The 20,235-nt window shown below is 64.6% G+C and overlaps 1 protein-coding gene across 1 annotated transcript in view; it reads right to left on the bottom strand.

Annotated features, from left to right (window-relative positions):
• Positions 1-20,235, bottom strand: part of SLC67A1 (solute carrier family 67 member 1) — a 24,073-nt gene that overhangs the window by 245 nt on the left and 3,593 nt on the right. Inside the window, 7 exon segments of the mRNA XM_007466010.1 lie at positions 4,454-4,574; positions 4,801-4,902; positions 8,997-9,041; positions 9,044-9,099; positions 10,075-10,182; positions 11,457-11,575; positions 19,679-19,811. Coding sequence (XP_007466072.1) covers positions 4,454-4,574; positions 4,801-4,902; positions 8,997-9,041; positions 9,044-9,099; positions 10,075-10,182; positions 11,457-11,575; positions 19,679-19,811 — 684 coding nt within the window.

The raw sequence follows: 20,235 nt of genomic DNA, 5'->3' as shown, positions 1-20,235 counted from the left end.
CGGACGCGGGCCGCGCCGGCAGGAGCTCAGGGAATGCCCGGAGCGGCAGAAGCCCCGGCGGCGCCCAGCCACCGACCACGGCGAGGACAAAAGCCGGGGCTGCGTCCCTGCCCGGCAGAGAAGGACCCTCCCGTGCGGAGCCGCGGAGCCTCGCCCCCGCTGTGCGGGTGCATTAAATTATTGGACTATCTATGTATTTATTTTGATAGTATTTGTGTTAAAACCATCTGTCTTAATATATATACATATATATATGTGTGTATATATGTGTGTGTGTGTGTGTGTGTGTGTGTGTGTGTGTGTAATCAATGTGTCCATTCCAAATAAACTACCTGACTTGTTCTCTTTTCTACCAGCCGGTGTGGTGCGGTGAGCTTCCTGTGGGAGGCAAGTGGGTGGCCCCTTCATTCAGTGTGTGTTGGTTGGGGGGAGCGGCCACCCCAGGTGTCCGAAGGGCAAGGAAGTGCTCTTTGAATGAACACTGTTATCCGTCGGACCCTGGCCGCACCGTCGCTGGAGGCGGGGAAGTGCCCTGGGGGTGGCCCTGACTTCCGCTCCCGGGTGTGGAATGGGGAGGACAGGGCCCCGGCTTTGCTCCCGGAAGCTACTCACAAAATGCCCCTGTGAGGTCATCCCGCCTCCCCCATCTGAGCTGCTTCGGCCCGCGGTGGGATACCCGACCCTAACTGCCCCCTCCCGCCCGCCTGCCCAGCCCCCTGAAAGGAAGCCTTCAGGCCTCTGGCTGCCCACCGGCCGCACTCCTCTTAACACGCTGCTGGCCAGTGCCTGACGTGCGGGGCCAGCAAGGTGGGCAGTGCTTCTGGGCCAACGGGAGACAGGCCTGCACCATTTCTGCCGGCGTGGCAGGAGGCTGAGGCCTCCGATTGGCCCAGGATGTGACATCAGGATGGGGAGGCCTGAGGTCCTGACAAAGCGGGCAGCTTCTGCCCTTCCTGCCTGCTGGGACCCTGTGCATCCAGGGTTGCCCCCAAACCCCCCGGCTCCGGAGGGGAGGTGTGCCTCTCCACCCGGGAGGGCTGTGGGTGATGAAGCCCAGGATGGAAGAAGGGGACAGGACGCTGATCCCGGCCTAGCCAGGGGACCTTCATTTCACCTTTGTGGCTGGAGGGAGCCAAGTGTGGGGGGCAGAGGTGAGGGGAGTGAAGGACCAAAATTGGGCCCTAATGTCAGTCACTTACCCTTGATGCGGGGAGGGGGGGCACCATCACAGGCCTCCTAATCGGGTGGCAGGGGTCAGACTGGGGAGGGGCTGTGCCTCTGCTGGGAGGCCTGCAGGAGCCTGGGTGCTGGGTCCAGAGAAGAAACCATTCCTGCCATGAATTTTCTCCTGAACAGCACTGTGAAGCCCCTGTGCAAATGGGGAGGGGGCTCCTTCAGAGAGTAGAAAAGACCAACCCCAGGGTGCGCCCCCATGCTGCCCTACCCTGGAGACCCCTCCCGCCAGACCTTCTGGGTGAATGACCAAAGTCAGACGGTGGGACCCCAGTTCCTGACAGGCTCAAGTGGAGGTGGGGTCCGGCCTGAGCGCTTGAGCCGGGAGGGTGGGCAGACCTTGGCTCTCTGAGGCCCCTCCAGTTGGGACGTGAAATTCTGAGGTTGGGGTTTCTGAGTTTAACAGCTTCTTTTAAAGGCAGCCTGCGGGGGAGGGGTAGCCTTCCTGGTCTCAAGGGCGTCTGTAGACACCTGACAAGGTTGTCCTTTCCATACTGGTCATGGGGCACGGCAGCCTGCTGGCCTCCCTGTGTCTGGTAGCCCTTCTCTGTAGCACCTGAGCTGGGAGGCGGGGGGAGGGGGAGGCACGCTCCCCAGTCCTCAAGCCTGGATGCTGCCCCTCCCCCCACTGGGCTCCCCAACGTGAAATGAGGGTCCTTTTCCTAGATCTCTTCCCAAGCGTCAAAAGTCCTGATCTTTTCAAACAACCATGTCCTGTTTCTGTTCACGAGTGGAAGCAATTTCAAGGGCCGAGGAGGGTGTGCGGGCAGCGCATGCTCGGCCCCAGGCGGGGGATTGGTGTGGGGTGGGGGGTGTGAAGGGGTGAGCACGGAGCTCCCTGTCTCTGGGGACGTCCGTGGGCAGAGCTGTCTGGGTGGCAGCAGGGGGTACTCCTCACTGACCTTGGTGGCGGACTCCGGGGGCAGGACCCACCTCCCACTGGGATGAACTTGGGTGATTCTGCTCTCCCTGGAGCCCTGGGGCACAGCTGCAGGCCCTCTCCTCCAGGAAGCCCTCCAGCATCCAAGGCTCCATCCTGCCCTCGTCCCCAGGCCCCCTGCCCAACTGATAGAAACCAGGCTGGAAGAGGTCGTAAGGGAGTTTATTGCCAGTCTGTGCCTGGGGGCCACGGTCACCAGGCTTTGTCCATCTTTGGGGGCACAGGCTGCCTCCAGAGGACCAGCAGGACAAGGAAGTTGACAGCGAACTGCACGTGGCCGAAAACGGGGACTCCGAAGCTGTGGTACAGGAGGCCTCCCAGGGTGGGCCCCAAGGTTCTGGTCAGCGGCTGCACAGAGGCGCAGAGGCCCAGCATGGTTCTTCATAGAGACAGGAGGTGCAATAGAGGCTACCAGGGCCGGGGGGGGGGGGGGGGAGGGGAGGGTCTCTCAGCATCACTGCCCCAGCCGCCCACGGCCTTGACACAGCTACAGCCTCCCTGTCTCCGCCGCCACCCTCCACTCCCCTGCTCCCTCCCTGCAGAGCCCCCCAGCCATGCAGGGGGAGCATGGGGCCCTCTCGGATGGGGATCTGAGCCTCTGCCCTGCTCCAGAAAGTTCCCAAGCACAGGAGGAGCCTGGGAACAGGGCCCCAGGTTGCGGGCCAGGCCCCCCCACCCCAGGCCTGCCTGAGAGGTGGCATCCCAGCCAGGGGCCTCCCAGAGCACCACGGTGAGGGCTGGGCCACCACACAGCCCTGTCACCTGGCTCCCGACCTCACGTGGACTGCAGGGAACTCCCCCCGGGGGGGGAGGGGCTTCGGGGCACTCGAAGGGCCCGCACCTGCTTCTCTGCACCCACTTCCCGGGCTCGCCTGGCTGCCTGCACCCCTCTTACCTGACACCCCTACCTCCACGCCCCTCTTGTCAGCTGTGCCCTATGAGGGCCACCAAGCTTGTGGCTCCTGTCAACACTGCCGTCTGCCCCGAGGGCCCCAGGCTCCAGGGTCTTCACAGCCCTCCGCTCTGGGAGCTGGCAAGCCCTGCCCCTGGGTCAGCTGGGCGTGGCCGGCCTCTCCAGACGCCCACATGCCCTCTCTCCTTCAGAGCAGCCTCTCCCGACGCCCACATGCCCTGCAGACACCAGGGAGCAATTACCGCCCCCTCTGTGGTTTCCGGTTCCCAGGCTGGTGCTGGGAACCGGCTCCTGGCTCCTTCCAAGCTGAGGGATGGTGCCTCTGGCACATGGGGCCCTGGTGGCCTGGATCTGCCCCGCCCTCCCCCCCTCTCAGGCCCTGCCCTCATCTCTCCAGGCCTTGCTCCCCTCCTCTCTCCTCCTGGCCTCTCACACCTGCCAGCCCACAGCTCAGGAAGCCCTCCAGGAAGCCCTCCAGGAAGCCCTCCAGGAAGCCCTCCAGGACCAGTCTAGCCTCCCAGGACCACGGAGCCGCAGGTCTGGCCGGCCTTGGGGTCCCCAAGGCAGTCCTGAGAAGAGGCCTTGCCCAGCAGCCTCCCCATTCTCATCAGGGCCTCTAGACCTCAGTCTGACCTTCCCAGACAGGCAGGTAGATGGACGGAGGGTCAGCCAGGGCCCTGAGCCTTCTGGCCCTGCTACCAGGGAGGGAGGTCTTTGACCTCAACCGGCCCACAGGAGCCCTTGACCTTGACCTGCACCGTGCCCGGGGCAGCACTGGGGCAGAAGCCTGGGCAGCATCGGGCCCAGGGACCCCCAGTCTGGATGGGAGACTCCTTGGCCTCAAGAAAGAAGGCGAGGTGCAGAGTGGGGGGACTGCGTGTCCACCTCTGGGGGCGCCTGAGTCCCACTGGGTGGCCCGGGGGCAGCACTCACTCCCTCACTCGTTCACTCAGGAGGCACCTGCACATCCCGTGCGCAGGGAGGGAACAGGAGGTGCTCCCCATGCTAGCCACCCCCTCTGGCCTCTAGCCATTCTCTGCCCATGCTTCAGAGCCAAGCCAGGAAGCCCTCCTCCCCTCCCCCAGGCCTGGCCCTGGGCTGATCAGCAGGGCCTGGTGCAGGGTTGGCTGGGCCTGGCTGGGCTGGGGGGTGGGCAGGATTCTCTCCTGAGCCCTCTTGCAGCCCACCATCCCCACCCTGCCCACTCAGACCCCCAGCCGCCCACCCTCCTCAATGCCCACTGAGTCCAGGCAGGTCCCACATCAGGGCAGCTGCTTTGCCCGAAACTGCTCAGCAAGCTTCCCAGAGAGGAGGGCCGGGGTCTCCCCAGGGCCTGCCTGTCACCCGGCCCGGGATGCCACACTCACCCGTGTCTGAGGCCTAGACGGCCTTGGTCAGCATGCTGTCGGTGACCACACTGAGGGCACAGAGGCTGAAGACCAGGCCGGGCAGGAGCAGGCAGAAGTGGAAGACGTTGGCCATCAGCGCCTGCCGAGGGGCAGAGCAGGGGTCATGGCCACAGGGGCCTTGCAGGGTCTCGTGGGACCAGGGTGGGACTGCCCATCCCTGAGGTCCCACTGAGGTGGCCCTGGGTTGGGGTAGAGGGGCCCAGGGGGCCCAGGAGCTCAAGTGCAAACTGGGCACCGGCAGAGGGTCAGGGGAGCGGGCCTGGGACCCTGCTCTTTGCGGGGCAGCCAGAGGCGGGAGCTCTCACCATGGCCAGTCCCACCACGCTGAACACCAGCACGCTGCCCCGGAGCAGGGCTCCCTCAGAGAAGTGGCTGCTCAGCCACCCGATGACCAGGCCCTGGAAGACCTAGGTGAGGGCGAGAGGGTGGAGGTGGGCGCAGCTGGGCCTGGGGAGGGGGTCTGGGCTGCGGCCAGCTGCGGGACCTCCCCCACCACCTGCAGCCCCTGAGGCCGCTGCCACCAGCCACAGCAGGCACCGGGCGCAGGGCACAGGGGTGGGCCTGTGGTACCCACGATGGCCTCAAAGTCCCAGGGGAGACGGGGCCAGCAGCCTGGGCACCTCTCACACACGCGCGCGCACACACACGCACGCACACGGATGCACCCATGCACCCGCATGCACGCACACACCCACGCACGTGCACGCACATACATGCACGCACACGTACATGCACCTGTGCACACACACACGTGCACAGCCAGCCACTCAGAGGTCCCGAGTTCCACATTCAAAACTAATCTCTGCAGTTTCAGGCGTGATAAACATATTTTAATCAAAGGGCCGGTTAACTCCTGATGGGGGTGGGGGAGGCCATGGCTTACGGTTCCAAAAGCTTCTTTGATAGGAAAATGCTCCCAGTGTGGCCCCGACTCCAACCCTGGGGACCCTTGGGGCCCTGGGAAGCCCCCTACCGTGTCACCTGGCCCCCATGTGCCCCATCCTGGCCCATCACTCGTCCTCAGCCCCCTCTTTGGCTGTCTCCTCTGGGAGGTGGGACCTGCCCCATTCACAGATGGTGGAGACCAGGGCACAGAGGAGAGGGGGGCTGGATTGGGACCCGAGCTCAGAGCCCTGTTGCCCATATGGGGTCGCCCTCCCAGCTGGCCCTATGGAGGCCTGGCCCCAGCAGGCGGGCACACCAGCTACTGTCAACTGGGGCCAGGGACTGGGCCAGTAGCCCTGTGTCCTCCACATCTCAGGAGGCCACAGCTCCAGTTACAACTGGGTAAACTGAGGCCCAGAGGGTGGATGTCACTTGCCTGAGGTCCCAGGGCTGGCCAGGAGTGGGGCTGGGCTGGAGCCCAGGGCGGTGGACTTGTCCTGAGCCTGGGCAGGTAAGCAGGGGGCAACCAGTCTCCCCAGATAACCCCCACTGTTGCTCCGCCCTCCACTCCCAGCTCTGTCCTCCTGGCCGCAACCCCTCCCCCAGCCCCAGGGTCAGCCAGCCAGGAGCCAGGTTAAGGTTAAGGCTCCCCTTGCTGCCCTCGTGGGGACACCAGAGCAGGGACACCCTTGACACTGGGGATGCCACTCAGAGGGCAAACCCAGCCCTAGGCCATCCCCAGGCCAGGGTGAGGCTCCCTATCTGGTCCCCTGCCACCTCCACCAGGCAGACAGGAAGTGCCCGGGGCGCAGTGGGTTTGGAGCAGCACCCCCTGGGGCTGGGGGTCAGGCCGGGGCTGCGCCCTGTGACGGGGCGGGCCCACCCCTGTGGAACAGGAAGGACCACTCTCGGAGCTGCCTGCCTGGCAAAACGAAACTGTCTCAAACCAGCACCAAAGATGTCCTTCTTTAAAAAAAAAAAAAAAATCCTACTTTCACACTTGCTTATCTTAGTTTTTGTTTGTTTAAAGGGAAGATCTACTTGGCAAGTGTCTTTTAGTGCCCTACGCCCGAGAGGAAACCACCAAACCAGGAGAGAGATTTCAATCTGTCTCAGCTTTTCATACAGAGCCAGAGACCAGGACCCTAATGTACTGGGGTCGTCTTTCCATTTTCCCATTAACTTAAACAAAGCCTAAACTTTCGTGCCTTACGGGTTATTGCATGCAACTAGAGCTACCAAGCACACCAGAAATTTCACTTTCTCCCAACCCTCCCATCTGGAGACCCTGTCTGCTCACCTGTCCTGCTCCCCGCTGCCCTGGCCCGAGCCACCTCCACCTCCCCGGAGGTCACATCAGCCACAAGCACCCAGTTCCCCAGCAGGGGGCTAGTAAGACCACATCCAGCCTCCAAATGGTCCCACCCACTCTGAGTAAATCTGAGTAAATCTGGGTCCTTCTTGGCCTTGCAGACCATGCCCCACACACGTCTTCAGAGGGCAGTCCTCTCCCCTCAGGCCGGCCCAGCCACCCCAGGGCCTTTGCACCTGCAGTCCCTCCCTGTCTGAAGTTCTCTCCCTCCAAGCCTCTCCGTGGGCCAGTGGAGAGCCTACCAGCCCTAACCCTAACCCCAACCCTTACCCCATCTGAAGCAGCATTTCTGCCCCTCCAAGGGCCCTGATTCTCCTTTGAGGTTTTGTCGCCCCTGACACACCAGATGCGCCAGTGGTTGGGGGCTTGCCTCCGTCTCCCCCGCCCCGTACGACGGAAGCTCCCTATCACTGCAGCGGCGCTGTGCCTGGGGCACAGATGAAGGCCGAGTGGGGGGCCCTCGCAGGAGGGTCCTAGAGGGACAGAGGGCTGCCAGCCCCCCGGGGGAAGGGTGACCACCATCCCCTCGTGTTAGGACCATCCGGGCTGCCACCCCCTGAGACCCCAACCCCAGTGATCCCTGTACCCAGGGGGCTGGAAGAGGATGCTGGTCGGGGGGATCGCCCTTGGGATCAGGCGGCAACCACACCTCAGGTCGGGCAGGAAACGGTCTGCAAGGGAAGCAGCAGGTGCAACAGCAGCTGTGGGGGACCAGGTGGGAGGTGTGGTTCACCCAGCGGCGGGGCCGCCTCCCCGGACCCTCAGTGACCAGCTCTACCCTGGCGGGGGGCGGGGAGGGAGGCACCCAACGAAGGTGGCTTGGGCCTTCCCTGCAGACGCATCCCAGGCCCTCAGCCGCCTCCACCTTCCCTCCGCTGGACTTAGGGCCTGGGGCCTGGCACCCCACACCGCTCCGTGGGCTCCCTGCCCTCCCCAGGCTCCCCCACCCGGTCGGCCTGTGTTGGGGTCCCCAGTCCCACCGCTGCTCTCCAACCCTGTCCACCACCATCCTCACAGGTGCTGGAGCCCAGGTCCATCTCGGGCAGGCCCACCCTCATCCCTGACCAGGCCAGAGGCTACCAGGGTCTGTCCCTGAGGGCCTCGAGGGGTCTGCCGGCTTCAGCCAGGCTATAGGCTTGGTCTCCTGGTCCCGGGGAGCCCAGGACAAGCTCAGGCTGGTGCTCTGGTCCCAGGCAGGCAGGAGCAGCCGTTTATTTTATTTTAAAAATTATTTTTTATTTTTAAGATTGTTATTTATTTCTTTTTGCCGCAATGCACGGCCTGCGCGGATCTTAGTTCCCTGACCAGAGATCGAAACTGCGCCCCCTGCAGTGGAAGCATGGAGTCCTAACCACTGGACCGCCAGGGACGTCCCAGGAGCAGCCGTTTAGAAGAAAGCTCCAGTGGCCCCCAATTTAGAGTACTATTATTGTTGTTTTTGTTTTCTGTTTATCTCTTTTCCTCCGCCAGGCTGGCACTTCCCAGCCCACCCAGCTAGGCCATCTTGGCCCACGGTGGGGTGGGGGCCAGCCCCTCCCAGGAGTGGCTATTTTAGAACCAGAGTCTAGACCAGTCCTGGGCCCAGAGGCACGGGCAGCAGATGGCCTGGAGGTGCTGGGAATGCCACTCGCTTCCGGAGAGCGTGAGCTCTCTCCCCCGCCCAGGCAGGTCCCAGAATAGCCCCTCCTGCGCTCCGGCTGTCAGGCAGATGTCCCGGGTGGCGGCTGCACGTCGCCACCTGTCCCCGCCATGGTCACACGACCGGCGGGCAGGCGGGCGGGACGCAGAGCCCGGCCATTCTCCTTGTAACGCGCCCCACCACTGGGGTCTGCCCCCTTCCCAACCTGTCCACCGCCGGTGCCCAGATGGACGCGCGGCAGACCATGGGCCTTCGCCGTGTTTCCCAATGGGAGGCCAAGGGCTCGCCAGCCTCCGCTGCGGATGAGTCTCCCCTCTCCCCTCTCAGACGGGACCTCCGGGCAGATGGGCGGGCAGACAGACCCAGGCGTGGGAGCCGCGAGCAGGGAGACGAGGACAAGCCAGAAGCCGAGGTGTGGATGCAACACCCAAAAGGCGGGCGTGCGGGACGGCGCCTGCGCGGCGGAGAAACCGGGTGCCTGTGGCCCGTGAGGTCCTGGGACCCCAACACAGGCCGACCGCCCGGAGGACCCGGGGAGGGCAGGGAGCCCACAGAGCGTGGGGTGCCGAACCCCCGCCCACCCTGTGCGCCCGGCATCCACTCACCATCTGGAGGACCCCGAAGAGGGGCACGAGGTAGCCGGCCCGGGCGGGGCCTGCAGCCGAAAGCAGCCCATGGAGATGAGGGAGAACGTGACCATGAGGAGCCCTGGGCGAGGTGGGGGGTCAGGGGTGAGGGGTCAGGGCTGCGCAGTTGTGCCCACACCTGCTCCCCCTGTCAGGTGACCATCACGGTGCCAGGGGCTTGGCCGCAGTGACCGGCTCAGGGAAGACCAACACGAACCGTCTCCGAGGTCGTCCCTGGCAGGTCCACCCCATGCGGCTGCTGTGGGCCGTGAACAGGAAGGTGCCAGAAGCTGCCCCATGCACAGGGTGGCCAGAGTCCAAGGCCGTCTGGGGGTGGAGGCTGGGAGATGGGGGACCCTGGGCTGACAATGTAGGAGGATTTGGCCCCAGAACTGACGTCGGTGACCTGGGTTCCTGTCACTGTGCCCCACTGAGCCATCCTGAGTCACAGATGGAGCTGGGCGGGGGGCTTGCCCAGTTTGCCTGGACGGAGAACTTTCTGGGCTGAGGGTTTAACCCTTTAGCGCCAGTGTGGGAGCACCTGAGCGCCTGTCAACCCTGCCTCGCTGGCTTGTCCCCTGCACTGCTCCCCTGGTTGGAGGACCCCAGATGGGGGCTCTGAGCGGTCGCTACTGGGCACGACTGCGGTCAGGGATGCCCTCAGTTCCACCAAGAATGTGTGCGTCCACCTGCAGACGTACCGTCTTTCCCACCTCCCGGACTGTCCTGAGAGGCCCTGGAAGACATAGGCTGGGGCAGCGAGACCTTCTGTAGAGCAGGGGTAACTGGGGCCTGAGCAGGGCCCTGGGGGGCAGGAGGAAAGGACGGAGACCCTCACCTCTTCCTCCTTCTGGCCTGTGCAGCCACATCTGCGTGAACCAGTGGGCTGTCACCCTCTCCGGGACAGATGTGACTGGATAAGGCCCAGTGGAGTCTCGGAGCGTGGGACACAGGGCAGAGCGAAGGGGTGACGCGCGGGCTGCAGACCTCCGTCTCCGCGGCCCTGAATTCTCAGCCGCGCCGGGCTCTGGACGCTGGCCGGGCGGCCGGGACTCACCTGAGGGGAAGCCGCAGATGACCTTGACCAGAAACACCGGCAGGACGCCGGGCTGCAGCAGCAGGCAGGTGATGGCCTTTAGGTCAAACACGCTGGCCTTGGGTTTCCCTGAGGCACCCAGAGAGGCCACGGTAGCACCGGACAGCCCGCGCCCCAGGGCCCACCAGGGATGTGAGCTCGTGCTCGGCGTGCCTCCCACCAGCACCCCCTGTGAGCCACGGGCAGCTCATCACACTCAGAACTGGGCCTCGGGCCCTGCTGACCCTGAGGACTTCTGAATTCAGGGGGCAGCCTGGCCTGGACCTGGGCTCCAAGTGATGGAGGCTCTCACTCCCCAAACCCGCATGATCGGGGCAGCTGCTGCCTGCCTGGCCCTGGATCTGGGCGACGGCATGACAAGGCTGGTGAGGCAGCTGTCGGCCAGGAGCGGCCGCTCTTGGTGGCTGCGAGCGGCTACCTCACCCTGATCCGGAGGACGCTTGGGTGTCACGTCATAGCCTCCCAGCTGGGTGTGGCGGTGCCCCCCTGCTTGCCTCTCCCAGGTTCTCCTATGCCTCGGCCCTTTTCCTCTGTCCCTTTGCAGGCCAGGCCCCCACCCAGGCCCTCCCTCTTGACTCTTTCTGGGCTGTTCCATCACAGCCAGGGCTCAGGGGCCTCCTGTCCCAGGTGGGTCTCTCCAGAGCTCTCGGTCACCCGGCCAGGAGGCATGGGGTCCCACTCTGTGCCAGGCCAAAGTGGCTGGGCTGGGACGCCCCTCTTGAGCCCTGACCTCTCCTCGTGGGGCCTGGGAGGCACGTTGAGCCCACAAGCTCTAACCTGACTGTGCTCTGCCCCCCGCCTCGGCACCCCGCCCCGGGAGCTGTGCTCCTGAAGCCGGCACCCTCACGTCCCCCCATACAGCACAGTGACCGACTGCTCTGGGCCTCAGGATCCTGGCTCGCCATGCCCGCCCCATCCCAGGTCCCTCATGGTCCTTCCCAGGCTCAGCTCCAGTGGTGTCCGAAGCTGGGAGATGCCCAGCATCCTGGAGGGGCCCAAGGAAGAAAAGAGGGCTTGAGTGGCCCCGAATGCCCCAGGCCCATTACCTGGAGCACGTCCCTCTGCCCCCGCAGATGAGAAGCCACCGGGGATGCTTTGGCACATCGTGGTCTTGGCAAAACCTCCCTGAAGGGTGGGCCGGGCTGGGGGAGGCCTAGCCCGAGGTCCAGGGTGCTGGCTGGTGAGAGGGGAGGGCTCACGCTTCACACTGGCCAAGCATCCAGAAGCGGCATACCTGGTGGAGTGTAACCGGTGAGGTGTGTCTGGTAGGGTAGACCCAGCAGGATGTACCTGGTGGGGCCTCCTTTGTGTGTATCTGCTGGGGTGTGTCTGGTGCAGCTTACCTGGCAGAGCAGCCTGGGCATGGGCGCTGGCCCCTTTGGTGCTGATGGGGATGCAGGTGAAGCTGAGGATGGCTCCCAGGAGGTTGACCACGAGAGCCAAGATGACCGGACACTGAATCCTGTGAGCGACAGTTGTGGTCACACAGGGCTCAGGCCCCAGGGCACAGGTGTCACCTGCGGCATCTCCCCCACCTGCCCCTTCAGTCACACTCAGGCTCTGACAGCTGAGAACAGCTCAAACCCCACCACTCATGTCCTCGCAGGCTTCGAACTGGAGGCCAGGCCACGGGACCCTCAGGGCACATTAATGAGGTGATGGATGAAGAAACTGAGAAAGCTCTTGCCTTCCCGACCCTTAGGCTGTGGATACAGCATATGGGTCCTGGAGGCCTCTGAGCATGGGTGGCAGTGGGAGCCAGAATGTGAGCCCCAGAAGGGCTGGGCAGGGGCCTGGGGCGGGTGGCAATTCTCCAGGGGACGTTTGGCTCCCAGGCTGCTGAGGGGTGAGAAAGGCCCCCGAAGGACCGGGCTGCTGTGCGGTGTGCACCCACTGCTCCCAGCTTGGACAGGGGTGTTAGAGGCCTGGGGGCTGTGTTCCGCGGAATTGGAACCAGCAGGGAGGATGCTCCCCAGACAACCCTGGCAGCGCCAAGGGTCCTCCCCACCCTGTAGGGCAGGAGACTGAGGCTCCCGGGGGAAAGGGCCCCGTCCCCAGAACCCTCAGTCCTCCGGCCTCTGGTGGGACTGGAGCGGCCGCCTGTGGTGGAGGAGGGCAGCTGAGAAAGTGACCATTGCCCTCAGTGACTCAGGTGAGGCAGGGTGCTGGCTCACGGTGAGCAAAATGCCAGGTGGCACTGGGGTCAGGATGCCAAGAGGGGCCGGAGAGACGGGGGCTGACGTGCCCGGTGGGCAGGGGCTTGGGTTTGAATCTCAGCTCCACCTACCCACATGGAAGACTGTGGGACCCCCTGCAGCCCCATCTGCGTCCTGGGGATTGTCATGCCTCCTTCCCCTCCTGGGGGAGGACAGGTCTGCACTTAGGGGGCCTCAGGAGCACCCCACCACCACTTCCTGGAGGAGGCGGGGCAGGCTGGGCCCATGGGGTAGGGAGGCGTTTGGCCCCCTGATAAACCTAGGACACAGCCCTCAGGGTGCCTTCCTGCCTGCCCACAGCGGCACCAAGGGCCGTGACTCAGGCACTCAGCTGTCACTTCTGAGGGAGCATTTCCCCTCCATGAGTCACTACATGGAAACTCAGCCCTCGATCTCTCTGGACCGCACGGGCAGACCTCGGCCTCCAGCTCCAGGCAGCCCGTGTCACCTGGGGACAAAGGCACTGGGGCCTGGCCCCTCTGATTGTCACCATTTCCCCCTGAGGGCTGGAGGAAGAGAAAGAGTGAAACAGAAGATTCATAGTGAGCCGGGCTGCTTCGACCACCAGGCCTGTGCACAGCCGAACACCCTGCCCCTCTGAAGCATGGAAAACTCCTATACATCCTGCAAAGGCCCTCTCTGTGAGGCCCTGCCCCTCTTCCCCAGTGGGCGCCCTGTCCTCTGAGAAGGGCTTGCTCTACTCCAGGGCCAGTATCCGCCCCCGAGGGCAGGTGGGCCTGGGTGAGACCCTGTGCTGAGACCCCAGTGGGCATCAGAGCGTGGGTGGACTAAATAGACGACAAAAGTCTTGCCCCAGACCTTGCGGTGTCCTGGGAGATGCCCTCCGCACTTTCACATGAGGCAGCCACAAGCTGCCTGTGACCTTCCTCCGAGTTCAAAGAGGACTCCCCCGCCCCTACTCCACCACAGGTGAACACACGCGCACACCTGCACACATACACGTGCATGGCTCCTGCGGGAACCCCAGGCAGGGAAGCCAGTGGGGACTCCAGCACCAGAGAACGGGCCTCGGCAGCCCCTTGTTTCTGGGGCTGGGACCTGCCCGGGCTCACACAGCTGGTCAGTGCTGCAGCCAGCACTGTCCAGTCTGCATGTGCCACCGACCTCTCCCCTCCCAGACGGGCTCATCTCTGGCCCCCAAGCCGATACCCACTGCCCAGGACGCTGGACATTTGGGCTTTCTGGCGGCAGGGGTTCCGGACAAGTGGGCGAGTCCATTGGCTGCCAGGTGGGAAGGGTCAGAGGGCACTGGACCCCAGAGTGAGGCCTCTGCTTAGACCCAGGGCAGGGATGAGGCTGGGTACGGGCCCCACAGGCCACCGTCAGAGAGAGGGGCCCTTTCTTCAGGACTGTGGCCTCACAGGCCCGCACGTCATTGCTCCGGGCCTGCCTGGGCAGGGACAAAACCAGCTTTCTTTGCCAGATGCCCCGGAAGTGCGTGAGAGCAGAGGCAGCCACTTAGATGGCTATTTCGGGAGGCTGGTGACAAGTGAGGGGCGGGTGGCAGGGAGCCAGGCCCCTTCTCCAGAGATCTCTCCTGTCCCTGTGTGGCGGCCAGTGAACCGAAGGGGACACGGGGACCCTCAGGGGCCCCAGGAGGGCGTCGGGGCCCACAGCTGCCCCAGAGGAGGCTTGGGTGTCCTTCCCCACCCAGAGTGCTCTCCGACTCCCCCAGACAAAATGCCAGAAAGGAAAGTGGACAGATGGCAGGAAAGCGTGACAGCCCCGGGTCCCACACGGGGGCCTTCTCGGTGGGGACGCCCTCCAGCCTCGTGCCCCTACCCACTGCTGCTCTGTCATCCGAGACACAGCTCGGGAGCCCCTCCCCGGGGGCCTTCAGTCAGCCCACCCCCAGAGTCTGCCTCTGGCCCTGGGGACCTCTGGGACGCCAATCGTGCAGGATGGGGCTCTGGGCCACCTGGCCACTGGCTCACTGGACTGTTTTTATGAACTGGGCACTGACCACGAGGCAGGCACTGTTAGCGTGTCTTTGTCTACCCACCCCCTTTTATTTTTGGTTGAATGCATGGACGGGAGACTGGACGGATGGACCCATGGACACCCTGAAAGGACCCCGGGCCAGACTCAGGGCACCCGAATTCTCTGTCCCTTCTCTGTAGCTACTCTGCTGGGTGACCTCCTTTCCTCAGATGCAAATGAGGGCTAGACTCACAGGGCTCACCCTCCCGGGACCCCCTGTCCCACGCCAAGGCTGTCCTGGAGGCAGCCCACCCCGAGTCCCGCCGAGGGAGGCCTCTGGAACTGACCACGGCTGCCACCGGTGCTGGTCAAATGGCAGCGGACACAGACGCCACTTTCATCCTTATCTCGAGGGCCCGGAAGTTGCCGAGGTGACATTATCAGGAGGGTGGCAGGCCTGGCCACCCGCCCACCCGGTGCGGACTCTGAGCCTGACGCCGTCTGTCTCCTGCCCGGCTTGGAGGGGACAGCTCCTCCTGCAGCTGGAGCTGCCCTCCCTCCCCGCGTGCTCCGGGGCTCCCAGAGGGGATGGCACTCGGCCAAGGTCCCCAGGCCTGGCCGCAGGTGGGGCTCAGGGCCTCCCGGGCTGCGTACCCCTGTCCTGTCCAACCTGAAGGGCAGGCTGGGGTCAGCTGGCTTCATGGGAAGCCTGGCCATGCGGGGATCCTGAGAGGCACCGGGCATCCAGCCTGAGCTTGCGGGGGAGAAGGCCCCCTGCCTCTCCTGATCCACAGTCCCTGGCCCTGTGGCTAGAACGGTGTCTGAAAATGGACGTCTTGTAGGTCCACCCCATCTTGCGCGACGTCAGCCCACCTCTGGTTTCCAAGTCCCAGAAAAAGGCCCTAACGCTGTGTCCGGCCTAACCCTCTGCAGCCCTCTGTGTCCCCTGAGCATCTGCCCACACAGGCCGCCAGGCAAGACCCAACCTCCTTCCTGCCCCGGGGCCTTTGCATGGGCTTTCCCTCTGCCTGGAACACTGTCCGGCTGACAGGTCTAGGCTGAGGTCCCCAGCCCCACTGCTCTCAGCCATTTGTGCCCTGTCCATGGACCTCCTAGCGCCTGAAACACCCAGTTATGTCTGCAGGGGCGGCGCGAGCCCCGGGGTGGGGGGAGACAGCAGGCCTGGCTGGCCCTGCGCACCCTCGGTGAGCCATCTCGAGCACCAAGTGGGGTAGGCAGCCTGGGTGACCCGTGAGTCACCCCTGTCCCAGAGCCGCTCAGGGCAGCCCTAGATGTCTACTCATTAACTCCAGTGACACTGCCGTGCCACTGGGGTGGAAACCTTCCATCAGCTGAGGATAAGGGTTTCCCATTCCCTCGCCCGGACCAAGGGCCGAGATACAGTTCTCGGGTCGACTGGCTCCCCCCAGGCCTCCAGATAAGCAGTGGGGTCACACCAGCCGAGTCACCAGGGCCTGCTGGGTGCGGCACAGGGCTTCAGTCAGAGCGGGGCCACACGCCGGCCAGTTAGTGCCCAGGAGGGCCAGCCGGTGACACTGAGGCCCCGGTTTGCCTGACCTCAAGGGTCTGTGGCTGGACCTAAAGGAGCGGCCACCCTGGTGGGCCACCTCCGGGGGGCAGAGCCTTTGGGGGCTGGACTGCGGGCCCAGCTGTACCTGTGGCCTGTGCGCAGCACCTCAGTGCTCAGAGGAGCAGGGGGTCCTGCAAAGACTCCCCCCACACACTAAGTCCAGCCATCAGGCCTGGGCTCTGCCTGACCCCACCATCAGCGGCGTCTGACAGGTGGCCCCCCCGCCCACTTCTCAAATCCCCGAGCACCCCCGACCCGGTACCCAACTCTGGTGGGCTTAGCAGGCTGGTGCCGCCCACCCCAGAGGCAAACGGCCCACTTGGGGGAGGGGATGATAGAGGCCTCCCCAGGCTGTGAGGTGCCAGGCTCAGGGACATGAGTCACAGAGCTGCCCCTCACCTGCTAAATGACTCAGGGCCCAGGTCTGGGCCCTCCATGGGAGCTAGGCCTCCCAGCCCTGAGCTCCAGACTGGGCCCAAACCAGTTATACCACTACCCAGCCCACGGCAGTGGCTGCCAAGGCCACTTCCTCCTTCCACCTGCTTCCCAGCAGGGGGTGGGGCACGGCTGGGGACTTTAGGGGCCTTTAGGGGACCGGGGTGGAGGTGGGCAGGGAGGAACGGCCAGAGAGACCTCACACTGTGCCTCAGTTTTGATCGAAGAAGGGGGGGCGGGAATGTGGCCTTTACATCTCGCCTGGGCCTCGCCGAGAGGCAGAGCAGGCTGCGGGCCAGCAGAGAGGCTGGACAAGGGAGATGGGGCATATACCCTTGCCATGGGGCGTCAAGGTCCCGGAGCCCACCTTCCCTGGGCCTTGGATGGAGACTGGGAGCTCCATGGGGGAGTCTTACCCTCTCTGGGGCCTCGGAGGAAGTGTATACAGTACCTTAGATCTTGGGATGAAAGAAGGGAAGCTAGTGGGATGCTCAGGAAGGTGAGGGCAGGGGTGGGGGTGAATTTGGAGGCTACTGGGAGGGAGAGGGAAGTGAGTGTGCCCTCTGGGTCAGCAGCTGGGCTGGAGCAGAGGGCAGGGGGGAACGTGGGGTGGGGCTGGCCAGAGGAGGCCTCTGTGTGTGGTGGTGGCGGGGGAGGGGCGCTGGCAAGGTGAGGACGGTTGCCCATGGCGCACAGTAGCAGGTGGCTGGGCTGGGAGGTGAACTCCGAGTCTGGGCGCTGAGAGCCCCGTTGTGAGGGGCCGCTAGCGGGGCTCCTCCCTGCGTCGTGTCTCCCTTCCCAGCACCCTCCTCACGCCCCTGGTGCCCCTCGTCACTCTGCAGCCGCTGACCCTCTTTCTTCCCTCCCTGGGGTCAGAGGTCTTCTTTCTCTTAACCCTGGTCCGTCTACCAAATCAGGCTCCGCCCTCATTGCACATGGAGAGAGGCAGCCCTGGTTCAGGCGGAATCCGTCACGGGCGCAGGGCCCCATCCTTGACCCCCACGCCTGGATGTCTCCCTGGATCGCCCTCCCTTCTGGTCCTCCTGGTCCATCTTCCTGATCTCCGGCTTCTAACGTGAAGTGCCAGGCACCAGCCTCCATCTTAAGCAGTTCTCAGGGCTAAGAAGCCACCCCTCGAGGACACAGCCCCACTGTCCTCCAACTCAGACTTCCCCACCCAGCCACCCACTCTGGGGTTCCTTCAAGTGTCTTCTGAGCACCAGACTCATCCTGACGGAGACCCAACTCCCGCTGGCACCCTGGCAGCTCAGATCTCAGCGAGGCCCTCGACTCCTCCAGGGCCAGCCCCAGAGTCTGGGCACGGCCTTGAGTTCACACTTACACCCCAGCCATCAGCAAAACCAAGCCAGAACCTGCCCCTGCCCTCTCCCCACCACGGCCATCCCTTGTCCACCTGCCGTCCTCTCCCACTTGGACTGATTCAGTAGCCACCTCTCTGGTCTCCCCGAGGTGGCCCTAGCCTCCACATTCTCGACACAGCAGCCAGGTCATCCCCTGGCCCTGCTCACGCCTCCCAGGGCCCCATGGCCTGACCCACTGCCCACCCCTTCTCCACTCCAGCCACACGGGTCTTCTCGCTTCCCCAACCTCCGGGCCTTTGCACTTGCTACCTCTTTGCCTCCCCAGATGTCCTCCCGCCTGACGTTATAGGAATACACATCATGTTCATTTCATCTGAGGACTTGCCTGTCCCATTCACCACTGTATCCCAGAACCTGGAATCCCAGGGGCACTTAATAGGTGTTCAATAAACATCGATGGGGAAATGAATGAAGCAGTCCTGCCCTCCGCACCCCACCCTCCTGCTCACAGCACTTAGCAGAGCCGGCCACCCCCAACCCAGCTCTGAGGAAATGATGGGGAGGGGGTGGGGGGTGGAGGCCTTGAACAGACCTCCCTCGAGAGAAGGAGCTGCCTTGACAAGGCACCACTGTGCCCTCCTGTCCCCCAATCCCTGGGGCTCAGCCATCATCCGGCTCTCAAGTCTGGGGCTGGTCTGGGGGCACTCAGGGAACCTGGGAAAACTAAGGCACCCAGGGGCCCCAGCATAGGGTCATTCAAGATGGCTGGGCCAGGTGCTGGCCTCATGCTGAGTGCATGCATGTGTGGTTCGGACACCAGGAAGGCCCCTCGCCTGAATGGAGGCCCAGGGCAGCTCATCCAGGCCCAGGCAGGGTGGGCGGGTCACCAGCTGGCACAGGGCCTCCACCCACAGCTGGGCCAGGCACCTGGATCCCCAGAGCAAAACCAAGGTCTTGGACCTGAATGAAGGTAAGGTGCAAAGTCCATTCCTATGTAGGAAGCTGGTTTTGAGTGGATGTTGGAGTGCCTGGGGGGAGGAAAGAGGGTGGGGCAGCATAGGGGGCAGCAGCAGAAGCGAGGTCTTTCTCCCTGGCCAGGCAAGGCCTCTCCAGGGCCAGGTGTCCTAAGTCCAAGGGTATGCACGCCTAGGGCCACTGGAACAGACGGCTCTGTGCAGCCCCACTGCAGGGTCTGTCCCTGGAATGGGGTCCACTCTGCAGACCACATGTGAGAGCTGCCGCCCACAGGCTCTCAGGACGCTGGGCAGGAGTTGAGTTTAGCCCCCGGACCCCTGGGTGCGCGAAACTCGGGGGGGGGGGCGGGGTGAGGGCTATAGAGACCTTTAGTTCACACACGCTAGCTTTTTACCCGCCCTCCCCCCCCCACACACGGCAAGCCACCCTCGCTCCTTCTGGATGCTGCCCACAGCATCCCCATCGCAGGGAGGTGACGGCACCATCACCCCGCCCCCAAGGCCTGCCGTCTGGTTCCTTTAGGTTCAGCGTGGAACCTCCCAGGAATGAGTAGCCTGAGCGCAGGGACCTGGTGCGGCTGCAGCATGCGGCGACGGCGCCCCCAGCCGGCCGCCCCGCCCACGTCTTCCGGCCCCGCCCACGTCTTCCGGCCGCAACGCCACTGCTGGCCACGCCCGTCTGCCGGCCGCGCTGCCCCCTGCTGGCCACGCTCACGTCTGCCAACCGCACTGCCCCCTGCTGGCCACTCCCTCATTTGCTGGCTGCACTGTTCCCTGCGGGCCGAGTCCCCGCGGGCCCTGCCCACCACTCCTAGCTAAGCCCTCGGACCCCGCCCACCGAAAGGCCACGCCCCGGATGGCCACCCCCAGCTGTAGGTTCCTGCAGGTCACCCTCCCATGGACCCCACCCGCTCAGCGTGCACATGGGGAAACCAAGGCCCAGAGAGGTGGCGGGGCTCGGCTGAGGGGCCGGAGCGCGGCGCAGAGCCGACCCAGCCTTGGCCGTCCTGACCCGTACCCACACCCTGCCTCGTCGGCCCGGCCCCCCTCCCCCGCCACGACCAGGTCCCCGTCCCGGACACTCACCCGCACGTGCTGCTCAGGGTCCCGCCAAGCAGGGAGCCGAAGATGACGCCAACGCCGAAGCACAGACCCAACCGGCCCAGGGCCGCGGGCCGCTCCTCAGGCGCAGACAGGTCCGTGATGGCCATCTGGGCGGCTACGGGGTGGGACGGGGCTGCTGACAAGCGCGGCCCCCGCTCCGACCATCTTGTGGCCTATGGACCCAGGCCACGCCTCACCATCCCCGCACCCCAGACCCGAGCCACAGGCCACGCCCTCACACCACTCCACTCCTCTGACCTGCCCCCACCCCCAGCCACCCCCGACATCACCCGCGGGACCCCGACATGCCCCCAGGCCGCGTGCTCCCACCCTGGTCACGGCACAGGCCACACCCCATTATTCCTCACCTCGGACCTGCCCCCTTCCGCGGGCTACGGCCCGCATCACTCCTCCATCCCGGTGCTGTGCTCCAGACTAGACCGGCACCCTGGGAGTGGTCTCCGCCCCAACCCCTGGCTCAGGCCACGCCCACACCAAGCTCCCCCGCCTCCCTCCGGTCCCACCCTTGGCCCTGGCTC

The sequence above is a fragment of the Lipotes vexillifer genome, unplaced genomic scaffold (genome assembly GCF_000442215.2).
Source record: "Lipotes vexillifer unplaced genomic scaffold, Lipotes_vexillifer_v1.1 scaffold1094, whole genome shotgun sequence".
Classification (NCBI taxonomy): Eukaryota; Metazoa; Chordata; class Mammalia; order Artiodactyla; family Lipotidae; genus Lipotes; species Lipotes vexillifer.
The sequence above is the reverse complement of the archived record's forward strand: the minus strand, read 5'-3'. Positions and strand labels throughout refer to the sequence as shown.